The sequence below is a fragment of the Eucyclogobius newberryi genome, unplaced genomic scaffold (genome assembly GCF_026437365.1).
Source record: "Eucyclogobius newberryi isolate DKJ021-1_F unplaced genomic scaffold, fEucNew1.0.hap1 SCAF_11, whole genome shotgun sequence".
In the NCBI taxonomy this organism is placed as follows: domain Eukaryota; kingdom Metazoa; phylum Chordata; class Actinopteri; order Gobiiformes; family Gobiidae; genus Eucyclogobius; species Eucyclogobius newberryi.
The window spans coordinates 29,332,073-29,357,353 of NW_027315735.1; the positions used below are offsets into that span (position 1 = coordinate 29,332,073).

At 40.0% G+C, this 25,281-nt stretch overlaps 1 protein-coding gene across 2 annotated transcripts; it reads right to left on the reverse strand.

Annotated features, from left to right (window-relative positions):
- Window positions 1–96: 96 nt before the first annotated feature.
- LOC140354677 (moesin-like) lies at window positions 97–23,828 on the reverse strand. 2 transcript variants are annotated; one of them, XM_072439851.1, is made up of 14 exons: window positions 23,742–23,828; window positions 22,024–22,107; window positions 18,841–18,936; window positions 17,205–17,327; window positions 13,711–13,862; window positions 13,516–13,599; window positions 10,907–11,053; window positions 10,734–10,830; window positions 8,386–8,549; window positions 7,255–7,385; window positions 6,341–6,501; window positions 4,942–5,034; window positions 3,471–3,707; window positions 97–336 (listed from the first exon to the last, which is right to left on the reverse strand). In XM_072439851.1, exons 1-14 carry the CDS (start codon window positions 23,748–23,750, stop codon window positions 172–174), a joined length of 1,743 nt encoding a protein of 580 aa, XP_072295952.1. In that variant the 5' UTR covers window positions 23,751–23,828; the 3' UTR covers window positions 97–171. The 2 variants fall into 2 exon arrangements, with proteins under 2 accessions (XP_072295952.1, XP_072295951.1); XM_072439850.1 differs by lacking the exon at window positions 23,742–23,828 and adding an exon at window positions 22,284–22,322.
- Window positions 23,829–25,281: the final 1,453 nt, after the last annotated feature.

Consider the following 25,281-nt stretch of genomic DNA (forward strand, 5'->3'; position numbering starts at 1 on the left):
ACGTATTGTTCGATTCAACAGTTTCCCCGGTGTGGAAAATCCTACAATAAATACATCTAAGAACGTGATTAAAGCCGTGTCATTAATCCTAGTTTAGATTTCTATTAATATATCGCTGGCGTTCTTGCTCAACATCTGTTTTCTCTGCCGCTCTGATCCGGGCGGGCGCTTTCACATGCACTCGAACTCGTCGATGCGCTGCTTGGTGTTGCCCTGGCGAATCTGGCGCAGGGTCTTGTACTTGTCCCGGCCCGCCTTCACGTTCTCGGCGTGGATCAGGTCCAGCGGGGTCTTCTTGGTCTCGTCCATAGCCTCGGCCAGATCGAAGCTGAGGGCCTGGAAGAGACGTGTTGGCAGGTCAGTGTCATTCTCGAAAGGCTCGCGTTCGTAACCGGCTCCGATATCGCGCTATATCTGTGCAAAAATGTCTCACGTTTGTTCAAATATTACGGGGGAAATCATGTGTTGTTGTTGTTGGCAGTTTATTAAAGATTCACGATGAAACTTTTCTGGTGGAGGGAAGGTCACATGCTTGCCTATATCCATGGGGACAAGTAGGTGAAAGAGCCATGCTAAGTTACAGGTGGGATCTGTGGAGAGGCGACCCCAGTAAAATGCATGTATCTCAAGGTATTTTAACCATAAAAGTTGCCTGTAATTGAATAAATATAGTATATGTTTAATACCGTACCATGGAACATTTCAGGCAAAGCATTAACATCTCCATGGAGACAAGAAAGTGGTGAACTCTGAACAGAAAAGTTACATAGTGCACGTGTTACCGACCACTCTAGATGTGTCCCGTACCACTGTGGCACCGCTTCTGCCAGGCGCCCCAGGCCAGCAGCATGGCAGGGTCAAGTGCAGAGGGCAACAAATTGTACCTTAAACTTAACCCTAATCTAAACCACGTCTATTACGGAAAAAATAAAAAAATAAAAAAAAAGATATCCAAACCAGGGCTGCACTGTATTTGGCAAACGGATAATAATCACAGTTTAAGATGTCGCAATTATCCAATAGCTGAGGCAGCCATTATTTACATAATAGCATGTTGTCCACAACAAACTTATTCAGTCTATTGTTCCTGTAGTTTAGACCTCTGCAAACATGTTCAGAAATGCATTTTATCTGTCTACTGTTCTCTCAAATGTGAATGCTCCTGCAGGTGTTGACAATGCACTCGCTGAAGACAATAATTGTACTTTTTAAACATTTATCGTAAACCTAATTGTAATATCCTGAACAAGGGTTGAAACCTGGTTGGTTCACACTCATTTATCACATTATCACATTAAAACTAAGAACCAGGACCAGGACCAGGACGGGACCAAACATGGAGTAAACCAGGAACGAACCAGGTCTAAACCAGCCAAGATACTCCGAGATACTTCCACCAGCTTATACCAGTTAAAAGCGACGGCATAGTAGCTTTATTTAAGTACAGCACGGTACATTCCTCATCCAAAAATATTCAATTATTCAATTTTCTGTTATTAAAAAATGCTTCCTGTTTGGCCTGGTGCACAAAGGGCAGTTTCGCTTTACTTGTAACAGGATTTAGACCTGAATAAGATTTGCAACTTGAATGAAACCAATGGCTTCTAAATAAACGAGGAACAGTGTTTAACAATTATGTGAGGTGCACTTAGTCCTGGGTGCATTTGTGTGGCAATTAGGCAGTCAGCAAGTCAAAATCACTGCATTTATCAAAACATACAAATATAATGAGACCGGTTTAAAAGCTTTCATTTGCCTATTTACGCCGCCATTTTATTTAAATAAGGCATTATTGACTAAATTGACTGATTTAAGTAAATCTGTTAATCTGTTTTGGGTTGTTAAAAGCTTCAGGGCACGTTCTGGTCACAACCCCAAACAAATCCGTACTAATGACAGAGAGTACTACTTTTATGGAATGTATTTGTATTTTAAAGTTTATATTTGAGTCGACATCTAATGCACAGAGTTTTGTATTTGTGTGCCAAAGGTCAAGGTCAAGGTCAAGGTACGAGGAGTAGTAGTAGTAGTAGCAGTTGTAGCAGTAGTAGTAGTAGTACTAGCGGCAGCAGTAGTAGTAGTAGCAGTAGTAGTAGTAGTAGCAGTAGTAGTAGTAGCAGTACTACTAGCAGAAGCAGTAGTAGTAGTAGTAGTAGTAATAGCAGTAGCAGTAGCAGCAGCAGCAGCAGCAGCAGTAATAATAGTGTATAAGTCATGATAATAAACAGATTCTGGTTGATTTAGGAGCAGTGATGGAAAAAGTAAAACATTTTGGTACTTTGGTACAAGTACAGATAGTAGTAAAAAGTAAAAGTTGCACATAAAAAAATTCTACTTAAGTAAAAGTTTGTATGTTGTATTTTACACAGATTTTCAGCACTGCTAAAGGGGTAAATGTAGTGATTTTGATAAACAATTGTATGGATCTTCAGTCAATGGGAGCAATTCATATTAATTTTCTTATTTTTGTATTTGTACATATGTGTTTGCTCAAACCACTTAAAGGTCCCATAACATGCAAAATCGACATTTCAGAGCTTTTAACCTTCTTACATTGCTATTTGTGCTTCATCTATGTACCCAGAGTGTTTTTTTGATTGATTCCCGCAGTTTTTAGCTATATTACAGACTATCTCCTTTCCTCGAATCTCCAAACTGACGGGCGGTGGGTCAAGACCGCGTCATAACCACAGGCACGCGTCATCATCCCCCTCCCCCTCTCCACCCCCCTCCCCCTCCCGCCTCCCGCCTGCCGCCTCCCGCCCCCTTCCCTCCGGCTCCGCGCTGCTCCAGGTTCCCGTGTCTCACCATTCAAGCCCCGGAGTTTTTTCTGCTCCGATTTTCAACGAAACACGGCTCAAAGAGGCCCAAAACTTCATTAATGATATCGCACTCTTTACTATTATCACAATGGTGAAGGTTTATGTGGCACTTGATGCAGCAACCGGGAAATTAAACGGAGAGAAGTTCTATCCGATACCGAAAAACCAGGAAATAAGAGCGCGATGGACATAAGACTGTAAGCACCGCGGAGCTTACAGCACACAGCTGTGGGGAACACACTACGTCATGGGTGGGCGGGGCACACACGCACTCTGAGACTACGTCACGGGTGGGCGGGGCACACACGCGCTCTGAGACTACGTCACGGGTTGGGCGGGGGAGCCAGATCGCTCTTCGCAAGGGTGGGGGCGAATATCAAACCAAGCCGTTTGCATTTCCGGGTTGGTGAGGGGGTCCAAGGTCTGGGTGATATGTCTTAACTATTATGTTAAGGGTGTTGCACAACACTTATTATTATCAATTATACACTTAGGATAGACTACGAAACGTGAAAAAAGCATGTTATGGCACCTTTAAGGCAAAACAACCCCTCAAACCAAATGAAAAGTATGCACTACCTTTAAGCACCGGGACTCAAACGGGACCAAACCCCGTCCACATTGGGACCACACCGGGCTCTCTCGTACCTTGAGGTTCTTCTGCAGTCTCTGGTTCTTCTGGGCCTCGGTCACCCTCTCCTCCTCGCTCCGGTCCCTCACCATCCCCGGGACCACGAGCTCGGCGCTGGCCTCGGCGCTGCTCTCGTCCGTCTCGTCGTGCTCGTGCATGTGAGGCTGGACGGGCGTGTCCTGGATCTGAACGCCCATCAATTTGGTCTTCAGCTCCACTTTGGTCCGCTCCAGGTCGTTCTCGGCCATCACCGCCTGCACGCAGAGTACGCATGCGTTCGCCGTGACGTCGGGACAGCCGGGACTTCCCCATAGCGGCCATTTTAAAAGGGGCACGCGATATATACAAACCAACACGACTGCATCCTTTTCTACGGCATAATGAGCTACAAATACTTTGATTCTTTAGACGATAACGGCAAACTAAGGTACACGACAAAGCTATCAACTGAGCAATGTTAACAGAACGCAGGTTTATGGCATTTTGGCCTCATATTTCCTGGATTTCGTATGTAGTAGACGTGCTGTTGTGCCCCTTTCAAAATGGCGGACTCGGTTGCCACTGCACAAGTTTCCGGATGTGCGAACGCATACGCGCAATACTTTACTGACAAACTGTAACAAGTCGGTCATAACTGTCAAAGTACGAGCAAACTAACTGAATTGCTTTTCGGGTGGAAGTTCTGCGTGTTTCTCAGGGCAAACAATATTGTACAATCTAGTAATAACAGCGTTTACAGTGGGGCTTCAACCAATACTGAACAGATAATATAATACAGACAGATAATACCTAAAATGTTGAAATAGCTGCAACGTAAATGTTCAAAGTTGAGCTGAAACGAGACAAAGACTTCCACATTTGGCTTTATAAATAACTAAAGGGTGCAAACACAATTTAAGCACAAAATGTCCTGTTTCTATCAGAGTTGGGACTGATCTGAATGATTGAAATGATATTCAGATTTTCACGTATTTTGAGCCAATCCTTTTTGAAATGTATCGACTGCTGTGAATATAGGACACATCATTTTCATCTGAATTTTGTATTCATTGCAACAAAAAAAAAACGTGTCTAGAGCAGAAATTGCAAATAAATTCGCAGCACTCGATTTCCTGCATCTACAGTAAATACATATAACGTGTTTTGTGATTGTCAATGTCACTTAAATACTCAAATTATGTATATAAAATAAACACCTCAAGGTCTTGTTAGCAGGTACTTCTCACTGAGACAAAACTATAATATGTGCTATAATGTAAATGGTATTTGCATATGATTAGCGCACAAGCCAATTTCACCCTAAGACATTTTGTTCTTCTGGAAACCATCTTCAAAATTAAATGATCAACAAATAAATTGCACACTTAGCCTGTTAACTCTTAAAAGTGTGAAAAGTGTCTTTTTTACCTTGTCTGCGATTCAGGGAACATCTCTGCTCATGTTTGATTCATCCTTTATCTCTCCCATGATTCTTTCATTAATCCTCACCCTCTTTTGCCATCTCTTTGCCTCTTCATCCTTTTTCTTCTTGGCGTCTTCCAGCTGGGAAATCTTAGACGTAAGCTCTGCCAGCTCAGTGGCCTGTGCACACACGAGCACACAAATGGAAAAAGAGTTAAGAGTCCTCCTGCTCTCGGGTCATTGTGCTCTGTCATTGTGCGTGTGTGTGCTCAGGAGACAAAGTGTGAGCGTGCAGAGCCCAGATGTTTAAATGCAGCCGCACGGCCGCCGACTATTTTCTTTTCCTCATGCAAGAAAGACACGGTCGGCCTTTTGTGTGCATATGACACAGATATATTGTGCTCTATATGGCATGGAGAATATCCACGGAGGATTAATCACTCAGTTTCTGCCAAAGCCTTGCATTGGTAAATATGTGATGTCAGGTGGACATAAAGCAGTTCAGGGGTAAATGCTCTTTCCACTGAGTCGCACAACTTTATCAGTTCAACAAATCTACTGAAATGTATCATTTGTTCTTTTATATTCAAGGGGCACTATGTATGTGTCTCCGGAGGGTGCAAACACTACTACTCCATGCAGATGGAGATTGTTTTGCATAGAGTGTTCCACACAATGGATTAAGTAATCTCCATGGAGACAAGCAGGCGACACCAACAAAACAAGTATTTGTTTGACAATAAAACCATCTGTAATTGAAGTAGTTGAATTGAATAGTTTATACTGTACTTGCACTCTTATTTGCTTAAAGTAGTTTATTTATTCACTCGCCAAAGCATTTGGACTCTTTTACATATTTAAACTATTATAAGTGTATTGGGAGTGCCTCAGAGCTCCTCCTTCAACAGCAGCTTCATTTGCCTACTCTGGATGTCTGAATAGCCCCTGATTGCATTTACCTTGTGCTTAACAAAGCATTTTCACGAGACAAGCAGGTGACAGACACGCATAAGAAAACTTATATTGTTCACCTTTAAATAAAGTAATTGATGACAATCAATGAAACATTGATTTATAACATGCTAAATGGCAAAGAGAATATGCACAATTCTTTTCTAAATTGTATAAAATCCATGAAACCACTCGTGGATTCAAGCTGTGTCCACTTTTGTTTGCCCTTTACTGACATTCCAAAAGCAAAAATGTAGCAGTGCCCCTCCAGATCTTGGTCAGGAATATTTAGCCGTGGGATAACCTAATTGTGCATGTTTTAAGTAATTCTCTTGCTCAGAAGCCAATGCATTCTGCTGGCCGGTCCCTCTGTGAGATTGATGAAATGGTGTGCATCAAGACCGGCAAACAGAGTGAAGCGTCCTCTGCCAAATTAATATGCAAAACATTGCACACAAAGAGGCAGATCATTTACTATAGCAACCCCAAAAGAAAGACAAAAAGGAAAGAGACAAAGTGTTGTGTCTGTCAGTACCAGACAGTCCTGGTTCCTGATCTGGGTCTCCGATTGGTAGAGCAGCGCAGCTTTAGCCTCCACAGCAGCCTTTCGATCTTTGTCCAAGCGCTCGGCTTCCTCCTGAGCGGTGGTGCGCTCCTTTTCCAGCTCCAGCGCGCGGCGAGTCTGCTCCTCCAACTCTGCAACACAGTCAATTCAGTTCTGCAGGGAGCGGGGTAAAATAGGCATTACTAACAAGAGCAAATAGGGACTAAACTGAGAATAAAGTTAGATTAAATCAGGGTTAAAGCAGGACTAACCTGTGACTAAGGGTGAATTCAAAGCTGTTCGTGTTTGGTCCCGGTTTTGGCCTAGTGTGAGTCCTAAAGTGGATTTGGTTTGGTCCCGTTCTAGTCCTGGTTTTGTTCTGGTCTAGTCTGGGTTCTGTTTGGTGTTGAGTCTCAGTTTAGGCCCAATTCTCAATGTGGTGATTATGCAACTGTAAATGCACCAGAATTGGACCAAGACTATAATGCGGAACAAAATCAGCAAACGAGGCATCAACTAGAATGAGAAAAGCGCAACTAAACCAGGTCTAATCCAGAAATAAATCAAGATAAACCCAGGACTTATTTAAACCTGAATTTATATTACACCAGGAAAAAAAAAACTTAACTTTACCTGATCAAAATTAAAGTCTAAACCAGGACTGAAACAAGACTAAACCAGGTATAAACCGAGATTACACGTGTGGAACAACTCTGCAACCATTTGGACTCTTTGAACGGTGTCAGCCCTGCAGATTGGGAACCACCTCCATACAGTACATACAGTCTACAGCGCACAGCTACGATAATACGGCGCACATCAAACACGAACGCCGATGACAGTCTTTTCACTTCTCCGCAGAGACAGAATCAGGCAGAACATTTGTATTGAAAAGGTTGTCAGACCGTCTTGAGCTCTCTTTGTCTGCTCCTCAATCTGCCTCAATCTTTCCATCAGCTCCATGGTCTCACGGGCGATCTTCTCCGCTTCCTTCTCTGCGTTTTCGCGCTTCTTTTTCTCACTCTCAAGCAGAGCCCTGACAGGAGAATTGTGCATAAGTACACATCAAAAAACACCAGAAATAAATAAATAAAATGCATTAGAAAATCCTCCTGACAGTCCTTTTTTTTCCAAGCAATGAGAACATCTTGTAAACTGTAAGAAATGTCTGGGTTGCAAACGACATCACACGGCATACTACAGGCCGGCAGTGTTAAACGACTTATTAATGAATGTGATACCGTTTTAAAGCCACACTGCGAAACCTTTAAGCAAAAAATAATAATAAAAAAGCATGTTGTTGGGTTTTTTATTGCTTTTTTTTCCACTTTAGATGTTTTAATTGCAGTGAAAAACATGCAATGACTGAGCAAGCTTGTATCTCCACAAACCTGACTCGTACTTGGCCCGGAGGAGCCTTCAACTGTTTGTTTCCATGGAAATGTTGTTCCTTTTGCCTCTAATATTCCACAGCGTGTCATTAAATGCATCTGTGTCAATGGAGAACATCCCAAACGATGGTTTTAACTTTTGACTCATGGAATCAGGCTCAGAAAGTTACGCAGTGTTGCTTTAACGCTGAGATGGAAGGCAGCAAGAATTCTATTGTATAATTGGATCCGGGAATTCAAAATGAAGAAACTTTGGTTGATAGTTTAGTCATAAATTAGCCTGTTTACATGAAACGAAAACTGATGGAAAGTTCAACATCTTTTCAGTTTTTCTATCATAAATACAGGCTTAAAAGAGAGTACACTTTAAGCAACAAAAATTATGTAACTCATTCAAAATCATTCAAAACTAGCATCCAAAGTGTCATATGCAGCAACACAAACCTAAACTCCATCTGAGATACGTAACCAAATTCATGTGTCAGTCCTGCGTATTGAAATTTTCATGCAGACATAGTGTCTTTTGTTAATATTCTTAAAACACAACACAAATACGTAGATTTAGATATTCCTTTTAGACTTCCCCAATATGACAGAATCTATCCACCAATGTAAAACAAGTGTAAGTGCTGCCTGTCCTCGCACCGCTCCATCTGCCTCTTGCTCCTCTCCTCGCGGGCCTGGGCCTTCATCTGCTGCACCTCGATGCTGTCGGGTTTGCGGCGGCGCATGTACAGGTCGTGGTTGCCCATGCACAGAGCCAGGATGCGCTTGTTGATGCGGAGTCGAGGCACGTAAAACACAAAGTCCTGGAAAACCACGTAAATATGCAATTATTATGACTGAAAAGGTCTGAAAATATTGACATTTTTACCTGATACTTTGGGAAAACAGTGTTGTCGCCGCGCACGTTGTTTAGCCTGATCTACAGTGTATCTAAACAGGTCCAGTATAGACGAACCGCGTGAGTTTAAAACACTTTCCTTTTACATTGTTTAGGATTCAAACAGGTGGAAGCTCTTAGGACGACGCACATGCGATCAAATGGGTTCACCTGTTTCATCCACTCACGACTTTAATGTTTGGTATGTTCAGAATTTGAAGCAATTACAGCCGTGCATCGCTCTGGCACTCTTGTGTTTTAAACCACTTTGTGATTTCATGGCTGCTATTTGGAGAGAAATGATTGGCTTTGCTGGGTTTTTCAGTTTGTTATGGTGCGTCTGGGTTATAGAACATAATCAATTGAGTGTTTACTTTATTTATTTTGTACTATTTATTTCATTTATCTTTAATTTTCAGTTTTATGCAAGAATATATGAGACAGGCCTCTGCTCTGACAATCTTCAGGTCTAGGTTCAAAACTGTCGTGTTTAGCTGTGCATAAGACAGTTACCGGCACTCTTTGTTATAATGATTATTTATGTTTTAATGTGTATTGTCTACTGTACTTCTTCTCTTGTTCTGTTTAAATGACTTTCTGTATGAATTATGCTCCACAAATAAACTTGTCGCAAATATAATGATTCTCGTCCTTAGTAACAAGATTATAATAAACTTGCTTTGACGTAGTCTTGAGGTTCTCTAAATGAGCACGTTGTTTGTTTTCGTGCTGCTGCTCACATTTTGTCCAAAATTGATTAAATTCATTAATTGCCTCAAATTTCTACAAACAATAGCCCATAATGAGAACGTGAAATCAGGTTGTTTGAATTCAAATAGCAAAAAGAAGACATACATAAGTATTCAAAGTGTTTGCTCAAAACATCGTTGAAGCATATTTAGCACTAATTACAACCACAAGTATTTGAGAGTATAATGCTCCAAGCTTGGCACACCTGTTTGGGCAGTTTCTCCTGCACGCTACAGTGAGGTTGTATAAGGTCGCATGGTGAGCGTCAGTTCACAGCCATTTTCAGATCTCTCCAGAGATGTTCAGTTATGTTCACGTCTGGCCTCTGGGCCACTCAAGGACATTCACAGAGTGGTCCTTTAGCCACTCCTTTGTTATCCTGGCTTCCTGCTTAGGGTCCTTGATTTGTTGGAAGATGAACCTTTGCCCCAGTCTGAGGTCCAGGAGCAGGTTTTTATCATGGTTGTCTCTGTAACTGCTGCATTCATCTTTCCGTGGATCCTGACGTGTCTCTAAGTTCCTTCAGCTGAAACACATCCCCACAGCACGATGCTCGTTTCATCAGACCAGAGATGTTTCTCATGGTCTGAGAGTTCTTCAGGTGCCTTTTTGCAAACTTCAGGCTAACGCCTTTTACTGAGGAGTGGCTTCCTGGTCACCCCCCTGACTAAGGCCCTTCTGCCCCGATTACTCAGTTTGGCCGGACGGCTCTAGGAAAAGTCTTGGAGGTTCCAAACTTTTTCCAGTTGAATTAATGAAGGCCACAGTGCTCATAGGAACCTTCAATGCTGCAGAAACATCGCTGTACCTTTCCCCAGATCCGTGCCTTGAGTCAATAATGTCTCGGAGGTCTACAGGCAATTCATGGCATGGTTTGTGCTCTGACATCACTGTTACTATGGGACCTTATATTGACAGACGTTTGCGTTTCCAAATCATGTCCAATCAAATGTATTTACCACTAATGGACTTTAGTCAAGTCGTAGACGCTTCTCAAGGATTATCAGTGGAAAAACGACATACCTGAACTCAATTTTGAGTGTCATGACAAACTTTCACGTTACCATTACGGGTTTTAGTTTGTAGAATTTTGAGGCAAATAATGAATTTAATCCATTTTGAAATAAGACTGTAACATAACAAATAGCAGAATACATTCTGGATGCACTGCACTTCTGTAAATGTCTAATAATAATGTCTGACAATAGCAGTTGAATAGATATTTGACAAGGGAATAAGTTGCCAGAAGAGAAAATCCGGCCTGGGTTCACAGTATGTACAGTAAAGCTGCAGCGTCATCACGGATCAGGCAGAGTTTTTACATTGTGGCAAAAAATAACTACATGAAGGGTTGAATTACCGGCGACTTCTTATCGATTGGCTTGATGACAAACTTCTTGTCGTTGAAAGAAATGTTTCTGATTTCGCTCCAGGGAAAGCCAATTTTTGGTGTCATCCTACAAATACACACAGTACATATAACATTACGATAAAACAATACAGGGGGAAAATAATATATGTTCTTTGTCGTACTTGTCTTTTTTGTCATAGATGTTGAGGCCCAGTGCGTCCACTCCCAGCCACAGCTCGGATCCTTTCTTGTTCTTGATGCTAAAGTAATTGACGCCGTACATCTCCAGATCCTGAGCGATCTTTAGGTACTCCAACATGGCGTCTTCCCTGTTGAAAGTACGTTTTTTCACAAGCTACATCCAGTTTAAGTCCCAGTTTAAGTCTAAAATAAACTCCAGCGTCCAGCCAAGGTGAGTTGTACCTCATCTGTCATGTCCTTGTAGCTAAGGGGGCCTCTTTACCTGAAATATTCTGTGATTATATATGCCTATTTTGTACTAGTTTGCATAGAAGTATATCAGGATTGTTCTCTCTGTCTGTATTCATTCTGTCTGGGTCCTGCTCTTTCTGTACAACACCTAATTCCACCTGTATAGAAACACATTTTGCCGTAAGCAGAGTTGTCAATAACACGTATCTGAATAACTTTTTGAATAAATGATACTGCAAAGAATAGTTTTATCACAATACTTTTATCATATTTACTTCTCCTTCAATCAAATTAAGAAATTAGAGCTTGTTGACTAAGTGATTCGTTCACATTGTCTTAAAGTGGAACTAAACACTAAATCAACTTTTATTGTACATGTGTTTTAGTAGCATTCTCCACTGTCCAAAGTCCATTAAAAAATAAAAATAAAAACATAAATTAGTGCAAATCTTGCTGCTTGTTGTATCGAACAATATCAAGCAAGTGTGAGTCGCCAACCATGAAACTTGTGACATTACATGCCTTGGTTTTGATGGAAAAGTGGGCGGACTTTCAACACTTGTTCCTCATTGGTCTAAACCTTGCCCATCCTTCCCCTTTAGTCCTTCAGGCACAGCCCAGTTTGGAGAGTGGTTGTGGGTGGAGTTTACACGTATAGTCTGACTTAAAGTGTAAATATGTATTATACTAACCCTAATATACAGTATACTAAAATATATGATTTACAAGTACTTGCTCAGCACTTAAGATGAGAAAAGATAAGAGGACTATACAAGTATTCAAGTCAGAAGACAAACTTGTGGTCTCAAACTCTCACTTAATTAGCCTTAACCATCTCTAAGGTCTTTGGGAACGTGTTGGCAGTGAAGCTCGTGGAGCATCTTGACTCCACTGCAGCACGGAATCCTTTCCAGTTTGGGAAAAGCTACTCAACTGAGGCTGCACGCTGTTACTTATTATGATATTAAATCAGGCTTTCGATGGTGGAGGAATGTTTATGGCAGTTTATGTTTATTCCTAGGTTTACAAAAGGTCTCTGACACAGTTAACCAGTTACTTATCAACTAACTATGCACATTTTCTCTCAACAAAAACACAAGGAATTGGGTTAAATGTTACTTCAGTGAAATGCAGCAGTGTGTAGATTAAATATCCCTTAAGACCTTGTAGCAATGGTGTGCCGCAAGGCTCTGTTCTCTGCCCCCTGCTGTTCACATGATATCAAATAACACCCTGCCAAATATGTGTAGGGCTGAAATAATAATGTATGCTGATGATACTGTGATGTATACTCACAGTAAAATGGAGAAGATTAAAAAGGGTCTGTCTGACTGAGTAACCCATGTCTTAATTTACATGTTGACTAATGGTTTCCTTGTTGTCCTTCTTGTACAAATTGCCCGAAGATTCAAAATTCTCCAGAAGTGTTGAAAGAAGGTCAGAAGATTACAAATGTTGATGAATCATGTTAAAGTTCATGTATATTGAGCACTGTCCCTCACTGTCTCAATAAACAAATAAACTAAACTAAATAAATAAATAAACAAATAAACTAAACTAAATAAATAAATAAACAAATAAACTAAACTAAATAAATAAATAAATAAATAAACAAATAAACTAAACTAAATAAACAAATAAACTAAACTAAACTAAATAAACAAATAAACTAAACTAAACTAAATAAATAAATAAACAAATAAATTAAAATAAATAAACAAATAAACAAATAAACTAAACTAAATAAATAAATAAACAAATAAACTAAACTAAATAAATATATAAACAAATAAACAAATAAACTAAAATAAGTAAATAAATAAACAAATAAACTAAACTAAATAAATAAACAAATAAACTAAACTAAACTAAATAAATAAATAAACAAATAAACTAAACTAAATAAATAAATAAACAAATAAACTAAACTAAATAAACAAATAAACTAAACTAAACTAAATAAACGAATAAACTAAATAATAATAAACTAAATAACTAAATAATAATATTTAACTACCTAAATAATATTTAAATAATATTTAAATAACTAAATCATATTTAAATAACCAAATAATAAATACTATTTAAATAACTAATATCAATAAACTAAATAAACTAAACTAAATAAACTAAACTAAATAAACTAAACGAAATAAACAAATAAACTAAACTAAACTAAACAGAAATATCCAAAAGTATATAATGTGCAGCATATGGACAAGAATATATACATCTTTTAACTTTTGCTACATATATTATACACAGTTTTCCACAGTACACTTTTAGGCTACTGTACCAACCTCTTTGGATAGTTTTAAAACTTCTAAGTACTTTAAAGTGTGAGCTTTTATGGCCTTACCTCAGCGTTCCCTTGTGCTCTTGATGCCACACCTGGATCCTCTCCTCCCACTGATTCTTATTCAACTTGTGCTGCTCCAAAACCCTGGTGTTATGGAACCGGAGGCGGCGGCGCCACGTTCAGACGGCAGAGAAGGCAGAAAAGGGTGAGATGACTTGAACTTTGATTTACACTCTCATCCCCTCCTCGGCCTACCTTTGTGGTAAGAGCTTTTCTCGGGCCAGATATCCAGGTATGTGGTAATCCTTTCTGTAGTCTCCGTGTTTGACCTGAACGGCATATGAGGCCAGCAGCACGGCCGTCTCCGGAGGACAGTAGATATCATCATTCAGGATACACTCTTTGACCTGAAACGAGAAAACTGTTAGTCAAATGGTGGAAAATACTGTCTCAAAATGAAAATAATGGTTGTAGAGTATTTGTTGTGCTGTTTGAAGCCGTGTGGGGCCAGCAGCATCCCTCTCTTCTACTAACAAATACAAATAAAAAAGTGTAGTACATTATGTATTAGGTCAAGAGCAGACATCATCGTTAGCATACTCTCAATAGCCTTTAATCGACAGTTTTAGCAGTAGCATTAATATAAAGGTAGAAATATTGAAGACTGATATAATTATAAGGATATTGTTTTTGAGAGGAAAAAGACAAAAATGAATATCTGGATATTTTTGGAGTAGGCCTGTGTGTATATGTTTAAAAGAGTGTTTGTTTATGAGAGTTCTTCTATTAAGAGTGTTTTTTTTTTTTTTTTTTTTTAATTTATTAAGTTATCTGTCCTTTTCCTCTCTATCTACCTGCGTTGCAACAATGAAATTTCCCCATGTGTGGACAATAAAGGAATATCTTATCTTATAACGATATTCCTTTATTCATTGTGCATCAGGAAAGTACTAAAACATGACTGAACCATGTAATTAACCACAAAAGAGCAGAAATATCACTCTAACCTTTTTATGCAAGTTTACACTAGACTTTTCTGTCTCTTTTCAGGTCATTTTAACAGTTTTAGTTACAGACAATTCACTCGATATTCATATTTTGCACATCTCCCAAGCAACAATAATTCACCTCCCACCTCTAGTTGTACTTTTACTACATCTACACGGCCTTTGAAGTATTGGAAGGTGTTGAACCCATCACAGCTGCTCGGGTTAACACAAAGGACACACGCTGACACTGAGTGATAAAAAAGAATATTTCAAGTATGATTAATGGCATTATTAACAAGTTATTAATACAAACAGTGGCTGATTTATTGTCAGACCTTAAGCCAGAGGCCTAGTGGTGGGGATTACATAGCCTACTGTGCATGGTTTACAATATGCAACCAGAGAACATTGGAGTGTCAACGCCTAATGCTGGAAATCTTTCATTATTGCCAGCCAGCAGCACATTTTCTATCATTTGGACGGTCCCCAGAAACAACAGGTACAGAACTTTAACTTGGCAAAGGAAAACATATCAAAGTAGTTGCTACTTCATAGAGTATTTTTTTCTAAAGTTCTCAATTACAGACTGGGGACTTTCCCTTCCTTGCTCCTGTTCTCTTGTTCCCTTGCTCCTGTCCCCTTGCTCTTGTCCCCTTGCTCCTGTTCTCTTGTTCCCTTGCTCCTGTCCCCTTGCTCTTGTCCCCTTGCTCCTGTTCCCTTGCTCCTGTTCCCTTGCTCTTGTCCCCTTGCTCCTGTCCCCTTGCTCCTGTCCCCTTGCTCTTGTCCCCTTGCTCCTTTTCCCTTGCTCCTGTTCTCTTGTTCCCTTGCTCCTGTTCTCTTGTTCCCTAGCTCCTGTTCTCTTGTTCCCTTGCTCCTGTTCTCTTGTTCCCTTGCTCCTGTCCCCTTCTTCTTGTTCCCTCCCTCCTGTTCCCTTGCCCTTGTTCCCTTGCTGTTGTTCCCTTGCTCCTGTTCCCTTCCTCCTGTTCCCTTGCCCTTGTTCCCTTGCTCCTGTCCCCTTCCTCCTGTTCCCTCCCTCCTGTTCCCTTGCCCTTGTTCCCTTGCTCTTGTTTCCTTGCTCTTGTTCCCTTCCTCCTGTTCCCTTGCTCTTTTTCCCTTGCTCCTGTTCCCTTGCTCCTGTTCCCTTCCTCCCATTCCCTTGCTCCTGTCCCCTTGCTCTTGTCCCCTTGCTCCTGTTCCCTTGCTCCTGTTCCCTTGCTCCTGTTCCCTTCCTCCCATTCCCTTGCTCCTGTCCCCTTGCTCTTGTCCCCTCGCTCCTGTTCCCTTGCTCCTGTTCCCTTGCGCCTGTTCCCTTCCTCCCGTTCCCTTGCTCCTGTCCCCTTGCTCTTGTCCCCTTGCTCCTGTTCCTTTGCTCCTGTTCCCTTTCTCTTGTTCCCTTGCTCCTGTCCCCTTGCTCTTGTCCCCTTGCTCCTGTTCCTTTGCTCCTGTTCCCTTTCTCTTGTTCCCTTGCTCCTGTCCCCTTGCTCTTGTCCCCTTGCTCCTGTTCCTTTGCTCCTGTTCCCTTTCTCTTGTTCCCTTGCTCCTGTTCCCTTGCTCCTCTTGTCTTTTTCCCTTGCTGCTGTTCCCTTGCTCCTGTTCCCTTGCTTCTCTTGTCTTGCTCTTGTACTCTTGCTGCTGTCCCCTTGCTCCTGTTCCCTTGCTCCTGTTCCCTTGCTTCTCTTGTCTTGCTCTTGTTCTCTTGCTGCTGTTCCCTTGCTCCTGTCCCCTTGCTCCTGTTCCCTTGCTCCTGCAGATTTCCACTGGTTCCTCTGGCTCTCACTCCCCATCTAAAGCATACATGTTAAGGTGACTTGATACTTCTAAATCACCCATAAATTAAGCCAAATACAAAGTGCTAAACTGGCAGAAAACATGTCATGCTGTAAAATCTCCCAAAAAATAAGTGGTAAAAATTGTATTCATAAATTAACAAAGATTTAATTTCTATCTGAGTGTTATTGCATTAATCCACCGGAATCGGATGCCAACTGCTCTGAATCACATTGTACATTTTAAAAGCAAATTTAAATTACATTCATTTAAGATACAGAAAAGCACTCTGCAATAATCCATGTTCAGGGTCCATTACCTGCTTGTCTCCATGGAAGTAGTATTGCTAGAATTTTCCACATAATTGCATACAAATATTTGTCTCGGATCTTTTTTATTTTTTTTGCATTTATTGCTCAAAAACACTTGAGTGCACTATTATCTCTACAAATCTATCTGACCTTTAACTTCTCCCGGTACCTTCCTGTCTCATGGAAGTAGATATGTTTAAAGAGCTTTTTTGTTGTTGTTGCAATTTACAATGAAGAAAATATAAAAGGCTCATCTGCTTATGTTGGATTTGATCATTATAAGAGTCTTTTTCTTAAGCTTCTGTATCTGTTGTGATGCATAAATCCTTTCAGAAAAGTTCACCTGTTTGATGGGAGAACTGAGTCACCGTAGTCATTAAGAGTTCAGCTTTTGTTTCGACATTTGTTGTTTTGTCTGTGCTTGGTTATAAAAACATTTTTGATAATTTTACATTTCAGTTTAACTATGTAATTTGGCTTGGAAAATTGCCAAAGTCATTAAATAAATCAGATTTGCTGCCTGTTATGGATGGAGGTTCTATGAATGTAATAACAATAAAAAGTGTTCCCATCTAACTTTTTCTTTTCCGTTCTTTTCTAATTTATAAATGCCAATATTTTTAGTGCAGTGAAAATGAAAGTGGAATGTCTTTGCAAATGTCAGGGTTTTGAATATCCAAACCTGTAAAAAGAAGAGTCGCTGTGTGGCCTCTTGGATCAGCTCCTCTGCCACATCCTCGGGGTAGAACTTGGCCCTAAACTTAATAAGCAGAGGGTTGTCTCGCTTCACATCCTGAGCCGTCACCTACAGGACACAAACGTCGATAGATGAATCACTCTCAAAGGAAAAGGAACATATTTATGTATGCAACTCGTGGCAGGGGAGTACAGGAGGGAAGCAAAGGAGTCAGAGTTCGATGAGTGATGCACTTACTAAATTAGTACATTAGTAGATTTTGTATTTTTTTCCACTGCGCGCTTCCTGCATCTAATTATAAAGCATTTTATGTTTCATCAAACCGGAAGTTTGGGACAAAAGCAGTGCTCTGATTGGCTGTGCTTGGGTGCTCCACCCCAGTTTCACTTCACCATATGAAAAATATATTTTTAAAGCTGTACAAGGAACCAAAAATGAACACTTTGTACATTGGGCCAAAGGGTTTGTGAGCTAGACAGATCCCTGTCTGGACACTTATGGTTCCCGGAAAATTAGTCTCTTTTGCAATGACAATGAAATCTTTCCCAATATGGCCTTATACTTATATTGTAAATATACTTGTATTTGTACGCATAAAGGTAATTTATTGCTAAGAAATACCTTCAATAACATGCACTCTTACTATGAGCTGGCTTGTCTCTTCACTGATCTGACCTGTAATTTGGCCCGAAAGCGTCACCTGGCTGTCTCCATGGAGATCGATTTGTTTACACCACGCCATACGTCACTTTGCCAGATCCCTTTTTGACATCTGGCAAAGCGATTACTTATGCAAATTATCTTAGACCGGCTGTCTCTGGCACATTTACATTGTTTGATGTTAATTAATATGTTATGAGTGATTTATGTTTCAAATAAATATGAAAAAAAAAATTGCGGAACATTTCAGGCAAGCGGTGAAGCCTTCACTTGAAAAGTTACATATTGCATCTTTAAAGCACTCTAGTTAGTACATCTATTGCTTATTTGACTTCTATTGCCTGTACCACATAAAGCTATAATTATTAAGACTATTCCACGCACCTAAAGTTATCTATGGCAATTTTACTGAACAATTTATCGCCATAAAATATATATGTACTCACACACAATGGATAAAATAACTAATAAATGCCACTATGAACAGCAAATGGCCGTTGGAAAAACTGTCTGAAATCTTCTACTCAACATAGATTATATTTCTTATAGATTTCAAAGCTGGGCCAGAACCTGATGAGCTTTGATTCAACACGTCTGACGTCACGTGGTGCTTTGTGTAACATCCCAGACAAAATGACAACACACATAGACAAAACAGAACAGAACAGACTCAGGACAGGTGTAAAACAGTGGGTTATACGTGATGAAATTGTTACTGAAACCATTTACTTTTCACTTATTAACCTTTATTTAACCAGGTAAAACCCATTGAGATCGAGACCTGGGATATCACAATATCAAATTCACGCAAAGAAACGTTACAACTTTACAATTATTGATGGATAAAGTCACACGGTTTACGTTTAGGTTGACTTTTTTGGACGATTGAATTGACTTACTCTGAAATGTTAGTATTGTTCCGTTGTTTTTAAAGACCTGTGTAATCACAAATGCTCCATACCCTCTTGTTGAGTTTGAGCCAGGTGGAGAAGCCCTTGCTGTCCTGGTACTGCAGACCGAAGAACCAGGTCTCTCTCAGCCCGATAGTCTTCACAATCTAAACACATTAAAACAGTACAACAACGAGAGACGGTCAGAGGGTTTGGGTTAAGTGCCTATTTGTGCCGTAAACAACGCGCCTCCGGGGCCACTGTGTGCGAAAAGGCCACATGCTGTCAGCTTCAAGTGTCAGAGAATATGCGACGTGATGTTATAAATTGTAAGTGTGGATTTGATCTGCTGTGTCATGAATAATGGAGAAAATATGTGCAATCTGTGAAATGAAGTCTGCATTCGAGCACTGCACAGTTTAAAGTTTTGTGTCGTGGTAAATAACTTGGCATTTTGATAGAGAATACAAATGTAAAGTGGTTCTCAAATAGCCAAAGCCGAATCTAATTTACTATAGTATTTTTTTATATTATCATTATTATTATGGTTACAGTTATGATTTCTATTATCATGTTATTCCTGAAGGTTTCTAGTTTGCTCTGTTTGTCAAAGTGTCTAACACAGGTTTGTATGATTTTCTGATTTTGACTTTATTTTGTGTATTTATACCTGTTGTACTTATAAATCACAGTTTTATACCAAGCTGGTATTTATCGAGAAAACAGTAGAAAATGACAGGAAGTTACATCACACTAAGGACAAGTTTATGCATCATTTGGACAAATAAACTACTTTTTTGACCCTTTAAACATTAATTCAACAAAATAAAGGTGCTCTCATGTTGTTGTTGTTGTTGTTGTTGTTGTTTTATGGCGGTTGGCATCCGAGTGTTGCATTACCGCCAGACTTTATTCCTCAGGTGCTCTCATGTATTTTCATTTGTCAAATAAAACAAATGGTGACATGTTTTGTGACCGTGGTTGCTGGGTGATTTCCTTGTGTGATGTCATCAATTACAAACAGAAAGTGAATTTATTTTCTTTTTTTTTTTTTACTATTTTGAGATTTTAAAAAAAATGGCAAAATCCCAAATACATTTATCTTAACTGCATTTTATAACACACTAAGTCGTCCAACCTTGTCATAGGCACTGGTCAAAAGTTAATTTAAGTTTCCAAATCACATACATTTGAATTTCCATAATGGTTTAGACAAGATTTGGTTTGGACAAGAATTAGCTTTTTCCATTTGTTTCAAAGTGAAGAAGAACACAAAGTAAATAAATAAACAGGCTTAGTTGCATACAGTTTAAAGTACAAGGCAGAACCAGGGAAAGCAACACTTGTGTGACAGGGCTCAGGGTGCATCTCTAAGCCTTCGGAACATTTGAATTGTGGGTGTGTTTTGATAGACAAATTATTTTACATGTATTTCCTTCGTCACAGCTGGTCAACAACATGCAACAATGGTGCAAGGTTACTATGGTGCTTGGATTTTCACTCAATATGAGGTAAATCTAAATAAAAAGGACATTTGACCAGTTTGAAAATGCAGGCTATAATTGTAGTTTAAGGAATACATGAATTATATTTTGGACTTTACTGCCACTAAAGTAGGAATATGACGGATGTTTACAAGTACATTTTGCATTGAAACACCATAAACAGATACATAAAAAAACATGAAATAACCTTTATGGACCTTTTTCTCTTTGGCAACGGCTCCAAGCATTAATAAAATAAATACTATAATCACCGCTACTCATATTAATAGGTTTAGAAGTGACATTTCTTCCTCTGAAACATGCTCAAACTGACAAATCTTCAAACAATAATCTTGAGTAAAACTTTTAAATCGTTATTTTTGCTGCACTGTTAGGACGGTAATTGGGTGTTTGGCCAGACTTGAGACTCAGACAAATATTCAACAACAGCCTGAGCCCATTAAGGTAATAAAGACTCCTACGTGGAACGAAAGCTGGAGGAACAAGAAACGATAGGTACAAATCACTAAAGTACAAGAAATCCTCACAAAACCAAGGAAGTCGTGTGCTACAGGGACACAACATTAAATAACAACAGAACAGACCCAAGACACAGAGCGTGAACCTACAAACATTTAACATATAGTCCTAAAAATGGTCCAATAATCGTCCCATTTGGTCCAAAGTCGTTTAAAATACTCCATTTTCAAACCGTCAGTTATAATTTCTGTCCCGTCCTCGCAGCAACTAACGATCATTTTGTCCAGCGAGTATTATGTTGATTATATGATTGGTTGTTTTGAACATTCCAAATGATTTTTACTCAATGTTGTTAAAGATGGCGCTTATTAAGATCCTCCTGATTGAGAGATATAGTATTTGTTTGTTAAAAAATGCCAAAAATGCACGTGTCCTGCTCAGTGCGAGTCATAAAACACCTTTTCTCACTCACGCTTTGGACTCTGTTTATTGTTCCGACCCGAACACTAACATGTTGCAGCCCTTTTTGATTGTGTATTCAGTTTCCATAATTTTTTTTTTATACAATGATCTTCTTTCCTGCAGTATGCTCCAGAGGTATCCACTTATTGAGTCCACTGCAAGAGTTTTGAGGTCCGTACTTCTGAAGCGGATGCTAAGAAGTTTGCAGCACGCTGTTAATCGCGGTGCAATATTTATGATCAACAGGAGAGTCCCAAAACCCGCTGTGGGCCACTTGGCCACCGCGCACTGTGAATAGTGAGCCCTTTGACCCCAATTTTCCAACTGAATTCTTTGCAAACATGTGGTTTTTGTGCTCCTCCGTTGAGCGGTATCTGTTACACAAATCCTTCTGTCAGTCAAGATTAAGATCGAGCTTCAGCTTCTGTCTTATTGCCAATGTTGTGCTTGGATCCACAGCGAAAAGCATGTGGTTTGGAAAAGACTTCAGGCTTTGGAGGAAGCAATGAGACTATTATGTTTGTGTTGTGTTGACTGGCATTGATGTATCGTTGCTTCTTTTGAACAAGACAAAACCAAATTTGATCGAAACGAGGAATTTTCTTAGCTTGTTTGTCCTCTGTGTTCTATTAGTCCGTTATTGTACATTTTTCACACAGCATTGATTAATAACAGGCAAGGAAAAAGGGTCAGTTTTGGTGTGTGCAGAGGATGTTATTGTGGGCTGCTGGTTTTGTCACCAGCGCCTCTCTGACCTAACCCCTCAGCAGACTTCAGACTTCAGTATTTCTCGTCGGGCAGATAAACCGCCGGTGCCTTGTTTTGTACCTGATCGAACAGTTGCTTGCCGGTGGTGCTGGGCAGGATGGCAAATTCCAGCTCCGCATCCATTGTTGTGACTCGAACATTCATCTAAAAAAAGGAAAGCAGAAATAGCTCACAGTGAGGAGGATTTGGAAACTGGGAGAACAATAGATAAAAAAGCATGCACGACTAAAGAAATTAAAGCTAAACTCAATTTATGTGGGTTACTAACTGAAACTAGCCATACTTTTGGTTCAGAAAATGACCAAAGAAACGTTCCTTACATTTTTCTGTTCAACAAGCAGCATCCAATCACAAGTGGCTGGAGGGGGCTATAATAAAAAATGAAGCCCAATATATTTTAGACAGAACTGGTTCATTTCAAAAATGCTTAATTATGAATGACTCTACAACCAAGGCCACTCTTTTATAGTCTTTAAATGAAACCAAACTACACCTTATGTCAGCACATTATATTAACTTATATTAACACATGCTGCAAAATGAGAAGTCGAGGTCCAGACTTGTTTGCATATTTGTGCTTTATATCTTGACCCTGCGACGAGTTGGCTACTGTCCAGGGTGTACCCCGCCTAAGGCCCGAAGTCACTGGGATAGGGTCCAGTCACCCGCGACGAGAAATATATCAACAAGGGAACAAGCGGTAGAAAATGGATGGATGGATCTTGGAAAGTCAGGATTTTGATGTGACAAGTAATAAAATCACAGAGGCCGCTCTTTTACAGTGTTTAATAGTGCTGACCAGTACGTTTGGTTGTTGTTAGCTTTTTCCAAAGCTAAACATTAGCCAGTTATTTGTTTTGGAAAACAAATAAGCTTACGTTACACATAGTAATCAAACAGTTGTGCCGTTTCTTTTTGCACAAATATGTTGCTCTTATCTGTGGGCAACCGAGAGTAAACCCCGAAATGTAGTAACATTAGGTCAAAGACCTCAAATGTTTCAGATAAATGACCAAATTAGTTCATCAGTCCATCTCTACAGCAGCTGACTTCAAGTATCAAAGTCGGGCAGCAGCAGCTTTTGACCCCGAAATCCCAATCCTAATTTATGCGAGTATTATGTAACATGTGATCATACTTTTCTGTGTTGTTTGCATTCAAAAACAGACAAACAAATTGATATTTTATTGTGTGCAATGTAACTTTTCTGGTTCAAGGTCCGACACCTGCTTGTCTTTGCTTCGCCTGTACAACACTGAGTTTACACAGCATCTTGACTGAATCCCTTGACAAACACCCGACCTGTGACGTGGCCCGGTGTCGTCTCCCGCTTATCTCCATGGAGCTTTTAACGCCACACTGCGGAACATTCAACGGTCGTATAGGGCAACGGATGGAATTTCGCTCTCAGGCTAACTCCGGCATCCTCCTGACACATTGATTAATATGCTGATTGAAAGAAATAAATCATCACAGAAACGAGCAGGTGTCAGACCTCTCCACTACAAAAAGCTACACTGAGTCAGAGTGATAATAGAACGGGTATTTACCACGTAAATCACACGTACACAACTTTCCGAACGCAACACTTTTACGCCGTCCGCGCTCCGGTAACTAAAAACACAATGGAAAGGCTACTCGGGCCTCGCTAAACCGAAGGTGCCAAGTCATTTGCAGCTCACATTAAATCACCGGTGGAAAAACACAATCGCCGTTCTCCTCTCTCGACTCAACGCGCGAGTTGAAGTGAAAATTGAAGCAGTAAAAAAGGTACTTACTGTAGACATTGTGCGCGGTATTTTATCACAAGTTGACACTTTTTTTCCTCCAGAGCGGTGCAGGAGCAGGAGCCTTTTCCAGTCATATGAAACTGCTTGCAATACCTCTCAGGATTAGCGCGGACCAGAAAGGACCATTGTATTGTTCACGACTTCTTTATTTGTAATCCAGAGGCCCCTCAGAGACCTAAGAGTTTACTGAGGTGACACTTAAACTCACACAGCAGCGTTATACATATAGGGAAAGGAATTACAAACAAACAGGAGCAAAGCAAATAAGACTGCGTTGCTATTTATGACAAACATGTGAATCATTTTCTTTGTGTTATGTTGAAATGTTTTTTTTTTTTGCCTTAAAATATCACAACCAGAAACCTATTAGCCTATTGTACTGTTATACTGTTGTTGTTGTTGTTGTTGTTGTTGTTGTTGTAGAAGTAGTAAACTGTATTCATTTATTTCAATAAATACAAGAAAAACACACTGTAAATATGCATGTTTAAAACAGTAAATGTCAAGTTTTTGGTCAGAAAACATACACTTGGGGAGCAGCTTCCAGCGTAAACATTCGGTGGTTTAACCTTTCCAGTACCACCAGGTCTAAACCAGGTCTAAACCAGGTCTAAACCAGGTCTAAACCAGGTCTAAACCAGGTCTAAACCAGGTCTAAACCAGGACTACACTACTGTACATCTAAACTACACTAAACCAGGTCTAAACCAGGTCTAAACCAGGTCTAAACCAGGTCTAAACCAGGTCTAAACCAGGTCTAAACCAGGACTACACTACTGTACATCTAAACTACACTAAACCAGGTCTAAACCAGGTCTAAACCAGGTCTAAACCAGGTCTAAACCAGGACTACACTACTGTACATCTAAACTACACTAAACCAGGTCTAAACCAGGTCTAAACCAGGACTACACTACTGTACATCTAAACTACACTAAACCAGGTCTAAACCAGGTCTAAACCAGGACTACACTACTGTACATCTAAACTACACTAAACCAGGTCTAAACCAGGTCTAAACCAGGACTACACTACTGTACATCTAAACTACACTAAACCAGGTCTAAACCAGGTCTAAACCAGGACTACACTACTGTACATCTAAACTACACTAAACCAGGTCTAAACCAGGTCTAAACCAGGTCTAAACCAGGACTACACTACTGTACATCTAAACTACACTAAACCAGGTCTAAACCAGGTCTAAACCAGGTCTAAACCAGGTCTAAACCAGGTCTAAACCAGGACTACACTACTGTACATCTAAACTACACCAAACCAGGTCTAAACCAGGTCTAAACCAGGTCTAAACCAGGTCTAAACCAGGACTACACTACTGTACATCTAAACTACACTAAACCAGGTCTAAAATAGGTCTAAACCAGGACTACACTACTGTACATCTAAACTACACTAAACCAGGTCTAAACCAGGTCTAAACCAGGTCTAAACCAGGACTACACTACTGTACATCTAAACTACACTAAACCAGGTCTAAACCAGGACTACACTACTGTACATCTAAACT

What these genes read in the sequence shown, in the direction of transcription:
- LOC140354677 (XM_072439850.1), bottom strand. Translation starts at nt 22,307, where the DNA reads ATGCTGCTTGTTGAACAGAAAAAT. An exon ending in TCAGGAACCAGGACTGTCTG is followed by an intron (nt 5,035 to 6,340) that starts GTACTGACAGAC and finishes GTGTGTGCACAG; the next exon opens with GCCACTGAGCTGGCAGAGCT. An exon ending in GACTGCAGAAGAACCTCAAG is followed by an intron (nt 337 to 3,470) that starts GTACGAGAGAGC and finishes CGTCTCTTCCAG; the next exon opens with GCCCTCAGCTTCGATCTGGC.